The sequence below is a fragment of the Passer montanus genome, unplaced genomic scaffold (assembly GCF_014805655.1).
Source record: "Passer montanus isolate IOZ18808 unplaced genomic scaffold, ASM1480565v1 scaffold57, whole genome shotgun sequence".
Lineage (NCBI taxonomy): Eukaryota > Metazoa > Chordata > Aves > Passeriformes > Passeridae > Passer > Passer montanus.
The window spans coordinates 1287267-1296743 of NW_024370705.1; the positions used below are offsets into that span (position 1 = coordinate 1287267).

Consider the following 9477-nt stretch of genomic DNA (forward strand, 5'->3'; position numbering starts at 1 on the left):
GTCCCTGTGTCTGTCCTGGTGGCTGTGGGTAGGGAGAGGCTGTGCTCTGGTGGCCAGGCTGTGCCTGATGTCCTCGCCAGGGCACACGGGATGTGACATGGGGTGGCGTGGGGCATGTGGGACAACACGGTGTGACACATGGCATGGCACAAGCTGGGATGTGGCACTGCACAGTGGGGCCCATGGCACGGGGCACAATGTGGCACACGATGGGATGTGGCACAGGACGTGGCACACAGCACGGTGTGACACAGGGCATGTGACGTGACAGGCTGTGGTGTGCCACACAGGGCCTGGCACTGCCAGGGGGTGGCACAGACCACACGACACGTTGTGCCACATGTCCCAGTCCTGTCTGGGCCATCCCCACAGCCACAGCCCCAGCCAGGCTGAGTGCAGTGTCCTGCAGCCTGGCCAGGGCCACCGTGAGGACCGGGCCACCCGCTGCCACCGGTCCCTCTGAGTCAAAAGTCCTGAGACCTGGTCATGTGTCCCCGCGGAGTCACTCGTTCCCGTGGGTGCCGTGTGCGGCGCAGCGCCCGGCTCTGCCGCCGGCTCCAAGCCTGACTCAGTCCGGGACGGCCACCACGGCGCCCGGGGACACTCGTGGGGGACAATGTCACCATGAAGCAGCCCGGGCCAGCTCGGCGTGCTGCGGGTGACCGTGGAAGTGACCGCGACTGTGCCACCACCAGGCCGCCCACCCAGCTCTGGAGGGGGCTGCGGAGGGGAGGGTGCAGGTACGTGACCCCCGGGGGGCTGGGGGACCCCAAACACGGGGTGACACCGGCTGGGTGTCACTGAAGGGGTGGTGGCTTCTCTGGTGTCCCCAGCGGGACAAGCAAGGGAACCCCAGTGCCCACTCATGGGGACAGCCTGTGGGTGACACTGCTGGGGTGGCACTGCTGGGGTGGCACTGCTGGGGTGGCACCAGTGGGGTGACATCGGTGGGCACAGGGACAGGGGGAGGCAGCCCCAGCACGGCCCCATCGTGAGTCCGAGGGGAATTGGGTGCCCTCCGTTACTGAGCTCTGGATTTCCCCGGGCCAGGAGCCCCTGCCCGGCTCAGCCCCCCGGGAGGGCTCCCCCGACACCCCCGGGCACTCCCGGACACCCCCCAGCCTCGTCCCCACCCCTGGGGGACACCCGGGACTTTTGGTGTCCCTGGAATCTGGGTGTCCCCGGAATCTGGGTGTCCCCCTGCACGGGGACACCGCGGGGTGGGGACCTGGAGGGGAGCCAGAGGGGGATGAGGATGGGGCGTGGGGGGCAGTTACGGGGTGGGGCAGTAACGGGGGGAGCTGGGGCAGCTCTGAGAGGGACTGGGGCAGGGGGACAGTGACGGGATGGGGAAGGGCAGGAGGGGACAGCTGCTGGCTGGGGACAGGAGAGGCCGGGGGTGGGGAAGGGGCAGGGGGCAGCTGCAGAGCGGGGGGGGATGGGTCAGTTCTGGGTTGGGATGGGGCGGCGGGGGCAATTATGGGATGGGGAGAGGCCAGTTCTGAGCTGGAGCAGCAGGGGGCAGCACGGGGACAGGGATGGGACAGGGATGGGACAGGGATGGGACAGGGATGGGGACAGGGATAGGGACAGGGATGGGACAGGGATGGGGACAGGGATGGGACAGGGATGGGGACAGGGATGAGCAGACATGGAACAAGGATGAGGAGGGGAACAGCACAGGGACAGGATAGAGGGGACAGCAGGGGGACAGGGATGCGGCAGAGAGGCGCCATGGGGACAGGAACGGGACAGGGACAGAGTGGGGTGTCTGCCATGGAGCCGAGGACAGCGCTGGGCAGGGATGCTCAGAGGGGCCCAGAGCAGCAGCAGCACGGCAGCGGTGGCCTTGGAACACCCTGGGCTTGTCCTCTTGTCCCTGCGCAGGCCACGGTGGGGATGGAGGGGGCACTGGGGACACTGGGGACAGCTGGCCCCTCACCAAACCCCCAAGCCCCGACCCTCAGTCTCTCCTGACAGGGAGGGCTCCCCCAGCCCCGCTCCCTCCTGGGGACACGCCGGGACCCCCGCCCCTGTCACCGCCCCCTCAGGCTCCCGCAGCCCCGCTCCTGCTGCCCGTCTCCACCGGGCATCGGCACAGGGATATCCCTGCTGCCAAAGGGGTTGGGGAAGGGGAAATTCCTGGGCATCATCTCCCCCCCGTACCTCCCACCCTGGCATCTCCCATCCTGCCATCTCTCTGTCCAGCCTGTCTGGACCAGGAATTCGGGATTTCCCACCGGAGCATCCCCCTGCACAGGTCCAGCGTCTCCCCGCGGGTTTGTCTTTTTTCCTGGAGAAAACCCCTCCTTTAATCCTAATGCTTTTGCCCCAAGGGCTGAGCTGCAGGGGGAGACACCGGTGCCACCATGACCAGGGGTCCCACACCCCTTGGGGGACCTCAAAGCCCAGCTCAGCTCCAGCCCAGACTCAGCTGCCCCTGGGAAATCCAAGAAAAGGGCAAATCCGCGTCAACCCCTGCACACAACCGCCCCAGGATGTTGTCTATGCTAATAATTAAGTGCTATTAATTCTCAGCTAATTAAACTTGTCAGGCCATTAGATGTCCATCAATATGTGATGCGCTGCTCCCCACATCCCAAAAAGACTGGGGTGAGGCTGCAGGGAGGGAGATGGAGCTCATCGTCCCCGCCCTCCACAGTCCCCAGCTCGTCCCTGATGCCCCCCTAAAACCAGACTGGGCTAAACTGGGCTGGGCATCAATGCCACCGGCAGAGCAGGCTGGTCCTTGCACCGGGAAACTGAGGCACGCAGCAGCTGTGGCCCGGCCCCGCCAGTGCAGAGGGGCCTTCCTGTGCCCCCTCGCCGTGTCCCCCCCAAGGCAGCACGCCCGGGGTCGTGGTGGCTCTTGCGTCACCGCTCCTGGGCTGTCACCGCCGGTTCACCTGCCGGGGCACAAACTTGCTAAACCTGATTAAAGCTTCAGTTCGGCCCCGGTGAGAAAAAATACAGAGAAGGACAAAAAAAATCCATTTAACCTGTTTTTCACCCAAATCGGGCAGCGACCAGCCCCGCAGTGTCCTGATCCCGTGGAGTCCCCACGACACGGTGACCCAGCGCCCTCCTGCCCGCTGCAGGCAGGGGACAGCCCCGCCGAGGGAAGGGTTAACCCGGGGGGGCCGGTCCGGCCTCTCCTCTGGCTGGGTTTGTCCTTTTCCCTGCAGAAACCCACCCTTGACTGATAACGCTTTTGCCCAAAGGGATGAGCCAGCGGCGGGCTGGGGGACACCGCTGCCACCGCGGCCACCCCACCGTGACCGCGGCGTGCGGCACCCACCGCCGCTTCCCCGCGCCTTGCATCCCCCCAAAACCCCAAACACACCCCAAACCAGACCTTTTTACCTCCTTCATTGTAGCGGTTGCTCCGGCAGCCAGCGAGGAAGCCTCGGCCCGGGGAGGGGGACCCGGGGGTGACAGTGCTCGCGGCTCCCGCGTCCCAGCGCCGCTCCTTGTCCGCCGCCTCGACACCCCCGAACCCCACGTGCACCTCCCTTGGGGGGGCTTCCATTCATCCCTTCCAGCCCACCCACTTCCCCGAGCCCGCGCGCAAAACAAAAGAGGACACAGTGCTTGTTCTCAGAAGTTTATTTCGAATAATCATGTTTAAGCCCTCCGACTTCCTGATTCCCAAATTCAATGGAAGCAGCGATAGCTGATCCGATGATTCTCTTCCCCCCCCTTTTCTTCTCCTCCCCTTACACCGCAGGCTGGCTGCCGGTATATAAACCCCGAGAAGTCCCCCAGTATGAACATGAATTTCTGAAAACTTCCTCTGCCAACACCAATCCCTATTAAGTCGCTCCCGGGACGCGGCTCACAATGAAGTTCGTGCCGGCAGGTAAAAAAAAAAAACAAATCGACTTTGGGGATACTATTTCCCCTTCTCCCCCTCCCCTTTTTCCTCCCCCTCCCCTCCTTTCGCCGGTGATGCTCGGGCGCAGGCGGGTCCCGTTGGATGCCGCCGCTGGAGCCGAGCGAGGGCTCCCGCCGCGCCGCGTCCCCCCCGGGATGAGCATCTCTGGGAATTGGCAGCGGGAGCGGAGCGCGGCGCTGGCGCGGTCCAGCCAACATCTGGACACTTATATAACTGGAAATGTTTCCAAGGAAAAAAAAAAATCTCTAGGAGGGGGGGATTTTTTTTTATTTTTTGTACTTTTAAATACTTTCTCCCCCGCTGCCGCTTTTCCTCCTTCTGGGTCTCCCGGTGCCTCAAGGCGCTGCCGTGCCGGGAGCGGTGGAAGGATGGGGAGGCCGCCAAGTGCAGGAGGGGTCGGAGGGAGCAGCCCCCAGCCCGAAGCCGTTCTGGGGGTCCCACGGGGCAGCACCGCCGGGGACTCCCCACCCTCCCAGATCCCGGCACACGTGGGGCAGAGCCTCTCCCTGCCCAGCTGTGAATGGGCGGAACAGCGGCCGGGGGGGCACAGCGAGAGGGGCTCCTGAGGCTCCGGGAGTCTGCATCCCCTGGGGACAGCCGGGGCGCGGGGGGCAGGGTCCCCCCGTCCCGTGCGGGTCAGGGACTGGAACACGCCCAGGTAGATCCTCTCCCACCTGGGCAGGGTAAATAAATCGAGGCTCGGATTACCCGGCAGCGGCGGCACGTCCGAGGCGCTGACAAGTGCGGCGACTTCGGCGCTCGTCACTGCCCGGGGACTTCGCCTGGCAGCCCCAGCGCTGCGGGCACGGGACCCCCACCCTGGCGGGGCCCTGCTGCTGGCATCCAGGTCACCCAGCGGCGGGGACACCCTGGCCACCCTGCCCGAGGTGGCAGCGGGCTCCAGAGGCGGTCTGGCCTCTCCGGGCACGGGTGGATCCCGGTTTAGGGGGGTGGTCCCAGCGGACCGGGGCTCGCAGCGCCCGCGCTCAGGACGGAGCTGCCGGCGGCTCAAGGGTCCCCTTGTTCCGCGCCCGGGGACTTCCTGGCTGGAGCCTCCGGCAGCTGCGCCGTCTCTCCCCAGGGCTCCTCGGCGCTGCGCCCACTGCTCAGACGGGGAAACTGAGGCAGGCGGTGGGGCCGGGAGCGGGAGGAAGGAGGGAGGGCACGCCGAGAGCAGGTTTCCTTGCGGGAGCCCCGCTGAGTCAGCCGGGCCGGGGTGGGGCCTTGCTCCCGAAGCGCCGGGACCAGGATAACGGAGGAAAAAGCGTCTTGCACGTTTGATTAAACACGACAGGTCGCCACCGGGCCGGTTGCGAAATGTGGGAATGCTGCGGGGCCCCCCGCCGGGAAGGGAGGCGGGGGAGCGCCTGCCGGGGGGCAGGTGAGGGGGCCGGCGGCGGGACGGGAGCTGCGGCACGGCCGGCACGGCAGAGCGCGGTCTGGGGGCTCCAGCTGAGCTGGACGCACACCCAGGCGGGTGAGTCCCTGCTCCAGCCGGACACCCTCCCTTTGGGTGCCTGGAGCCGGGATCATCCCGGGTGATGTAGCAGCGACAGCGCGGTGGGCCAGCGTGGCCTGGCGCCGGTCCCACCGTGACAGCGGCCTCTCTCCCTCACAGGCGTCGTGCCCTTCGTGGCCCTGCTCCTGCTGCAGCGGCGGCCCGTGGCCGGCCGGGCGCTGCTGGTGAGCGGCTCCGGCTGCCCCAGCCACGGCCTGTGCCGCTCCAACGTGCAGGAGCAGACCCGCAGGCAGGTGGCCGTGCTCAACGCCACCGCCCAGGAGCTCTTCAGCCTCTACGTAAGTGGAGCTCGGGGACGGCCGGGGATCACGGCGGGGGGACGGAGCCCCGCTGCACGAAGGGGGAGGGCTGGGGACACCGTGGGGACGGTGGCAGGGGGGACACGGGGTGACAGGGGGTGACGCTTGCCTCTCCTCCCAGCTGAAGTGCCAGGGAGAGCCGTTCAGCAGCGAGAGCGACAAGCTCTGCAACCCCGCCGGAATCTTCTTCCCTGCCTTCCGCGTGAACCGGACGAGCGAGAGGAAGGAGGTGATGGTGGCCATGTACAAGCTCTTCGCCTTCCTCAACGCCTCGCTGGGCAACATCACCCGCGACCAGGAGGAGCTGAACCCCATGGCCAAAGAGCTCCTCGAGCGGCTCCACAACACCACCAAGACCACCCGAGGCCTCATCTCCAACCTCACCTGCCTCCTCTGCAAGAACTACAACATCTTCCAGGTGGACGTCAGGTACGGGGACAGCTCCAAGGGCAAGAGCGCCTTCAAGAAGAAGCAGCAGGGCTGCCAGGTGCTCAGGAAGTACGTGCAGGTCATCGGCCAGGCAGCACGTGTCCTCCTACCTCATCTCAGCCCCTCATGAGCGCCCGCCCCGGCCACGCTGCCTCTCTGCTGCTGGGCGGCCCCCGCCGCTGCCTCCCGCATTCCCGCCTTCCTATTTATTACCCGGACCCTGCGCCGGCCCCACCCGCCCTCCGGTAATTTATTACCCCTTGAGGGGGTGAACGTGGCAGCCCGGAGTGTCCCGGGGTGTCCTGCACCCAGCAGGCCGAGGCAGCGCGGCTCCGAGGAGCACGGGCTGGTCCCGGGATGCGCCTCAGCCACCCCCGGGCCCCGCGGGCTGTGGGGAGCTGTGGGGGTGGCGGCAGGGCCGGACTCTGTCCCCACGGACAGTGTCATCAGGGAGAGCACCCGGACAGATGCCCTTGAGCACCGTCTGACAGCTGTCACTTCCCTGGAGAAAGGATTGTGAGGAAGGACACTGGCATGCAGGGACGTGTGGACACGCTCCCCCTGCACGTTTTAAGGCTGGCTTCCCCTTCAAGGAGCCAAACTGAGGGTACTGGTGGCTGTGCTGCCTAGGGCTGGGTCCCAGTGTTTGGGACGAGGCCACCTGTGTGGGACTGTCACCACACTGTGGAGCATCATCCCCCCGCGCGGGCACGGCGGGGCACGGAGCAACTTCTCATTCAGAAAAGAGCTTTTCCCTTCGGAAGAGCTTGAGTCAAATAACGGCCAGGAGCTGGGCTTGCACAGCTGAATGCAGCCCTGCTGTGGGGGCGTGGGACAAGGGGACACGGGGACATGGGACACAGGGACAGGGGACACAGGGACATGGGGACGTGGGGACACAGGGACGGGCCCCAGGCCGGTGGCAGGTAGCGCTGGCGCGTTCCTGGCACCAGAGTGGGCTGTGAGGGTTATGCCTCCGTGGAAAGCCCAGCGTGCACTGACTTTTAACTATTTTATTGCCAATAATTATTGCTAATTAATTAATAATATTTGTGGTAATATATTCCTGAAATTCTATTTAAATATTTATTTTTTTATGTTTCTTGGTCTACTTTTTTAAAATAAAAAAATAGAAACAGACTGTATTTGGCTGCTCTTCCTTGGGTGCCTTTTGTGCTCACCCTCAGACACCTCTGCTCCCCTAAAGCACCCTCAGGGGAAAAAACCCTCAAGGCGTGGCTGTGGATCACAGTCCCCTGTCACCTTGTTCCTTCCTCCCTTCCCACCTGCTATAGGATGGCTGATTGGAAATATATTTTTCCGGGTGGGAGGAATGTTTAATTTGACTCACCAGCTGCTCAAAAACGCTGGGACGATGTGGGACCATCGTGGTGCAGGGACCATCGTGGTGCAGGGATTGTCCTGGCAGGGGAGCATTGTGGTGTGGGTGCCACAGCAGCATGGGGAGCGTCATGGCACGGGCACCACCACAGTGGGGGGACCATCCCAGGGTGTGGAGCACCGTGGTGTGGGGAGCCCCACTCTGGCAACCCTGGAAGTTCCTGTGGCAGCGGAGGAAGGCTGGGAGGAGGCTGAGGGAGCTGAGTGAGCATGTGCGAGGTGGAGGGGACGCACCAGATAAAACCAAAGCCGCTTCCCAGGCCGTGCTGGGAGAGGCTCAGCAGAGCCTTGCCGGGGCCAAGACCACCTCAGGCTGCAGCCGTGGCCCGGTGCTCAGCGAGCGCCTCGCATGGGGCTCTACCGGTTAACAAGAGCCTGATTATACGGGAGACGTTGCAGCAGGATGATGAAATTTTCCTCCTCCTCCGGAGCCCTTGGGCCACTGGCCAAACCTCCCAGGCATGAGACAGCAAGCGGATGAGCTAAGATCCTGTGTGATCATCTCTCGTGTCTCAGAGGAGCCCCAACCTAAAGATCACCACAGACATTCACAAGTTGCCCCCTCAGCCCCTCTTCCTCTGCCCTGAGGGGCCGTGTTGCCCAGTTGTGCCTCCCAGCTCCTGCGGGAGGTTTCATGGCCTGGGTTTGACCCCAGACAGGCACTGCCCTGTGCCGGGGGCAGCCTTGTGCTGCACCAGTGGTGACAGCAGGAACAGCAGTGCCCATTTCCAGCCTGGCCCTGCTGTCCCTTCATGGAAGGGACGGATGCCAAAACAGAACAGGCTCCTGCATCCCACAGCCGAGGCACCCAGGGACATCCCTGCATGCCATGGTGTCTCCCCATGCATGATGTGGCTTTCTTCCTTCATCCAGCTTGCCAGCAGGGAAGGAGCCGTGGGTGTCTCCTGTGTCCCTGCCCTGGAGGATGCCCATTTTGGAATTGCAGCCCATTTGTGGGGCTCGTTTCCTGCCTGCACTGTGGGATACAATACACTCAAAGCAATACAACCCCCCCAAAACACAGCTATGGGGCAGGGCATCATCACTTTAGGAAAGGCATTATGCCCCGGGACCAGTCCTGCAGCACTTTGTCACTGTGGCACCCTGACAGCTGCCAGGGTCACCCTGACCCTGCAGCTGGGGACACACAGGTGTCCCCATGGCTATTGTTACCAGGGCATTGTGTGGCCAACATTTCCTATGCTGGGAAGTCCAGGGCTGGACATCCAAACGCAGCCTTTCCTTGTGCCAACACCCACAGTTCATCCCCGCCGGGGGTGTGGAAGGTGCCGTGGGTGCCACCAACCCGCCCCGGGCAGCTCGGGGGCTGCCAGGCCCGGGGACAGGGTCGGGCCCGGCGGGGCCGGGAGCTGGGCTGGGGACGGTGTGAGCGAGGAGCCGAGCACATCTGGATTTCTCACGCTTGCGTTCAACATCCCTCCTCATCCAGATGGCAAAAATAAATAAACAGAATAAATCACAGCCTCCTGACATAAATCGGGAACTCACGCCCCGGCTCTGCGTTTCATGAGTCTCCCTGGAAGACAGTCAAACGCAGGCGAGGACAATGGGTCCACTTCTCCCCCGTGTCGGGTCATTCCCAGTTAAGGCTCATTAGCAGCAGGCGGGGTATTAACTCTTCCTTCCCTGGAAACGCGTGGACAAGCCCCTAAAATTCCCCAAATCCCTTCCTCCATCGTCCCGCGAGGTTTGGGATTCGGGGCCGGCGGTGGCCCCCGGCTCGTGCCATCGCCCCGGCGAGGCAGGACGCGCTGCTCCGCTCATCCCAGACTCGGGAGAGATGGAAAGGGCTTTCGATTACCTCAGCCAGCGGCTGATCCCACCCAGCCGGCGCCCCGGGGAAGCGGGCCAGCCCCGCGAGCCGCACCGGGAGCACCGCGCAGGACCCGGCGCTGCGGCTTCCCCAGCGGCAC

The 9477-nt window shown here is 64.3% G+C and overlaps 1 protein-coding gene across 1 annotated transcript; it reads left to right on the plus strand.

Moving 5' to 3' along the window:
* Positions 1–690: 690 nt before the first annotated feature.
* On the plus strand, positions 691–6388 carry LIF (LIF interleukin 6 family cytokine). Its single transcript, XM_039726014.1, has 4 exons — positions 691–740; positions 3728–3859; positions 5514–5692; positions 5835–6388. Exons 2-4 carry the CDS (start codon positions 3841–3843, stop codon positions 6270–6272), a joined length of 636 nt encoding a protein of 211 aa, XP_039581948.1. The 5' UTR covers positions 691–740; positions 3728–3840; the 3' UTR covers positions 6273–6388.
* The last annotated feature ends 3089 nt before the right edge of the window (positions 6389–9477 follow it).

Bases quoted from the DNA above. Each gene is read 5' to 3' on its own strand.
- LIF (XM_039726014.1), top strand. The intron at 5,693-5,834 runs GTAAGTGGAGCT...CTCTCCTCCCAG, and splicing joins AGGAGCTCTTCAGCCTCTAC to CTGAAGTGCCAGGGAGAGCC.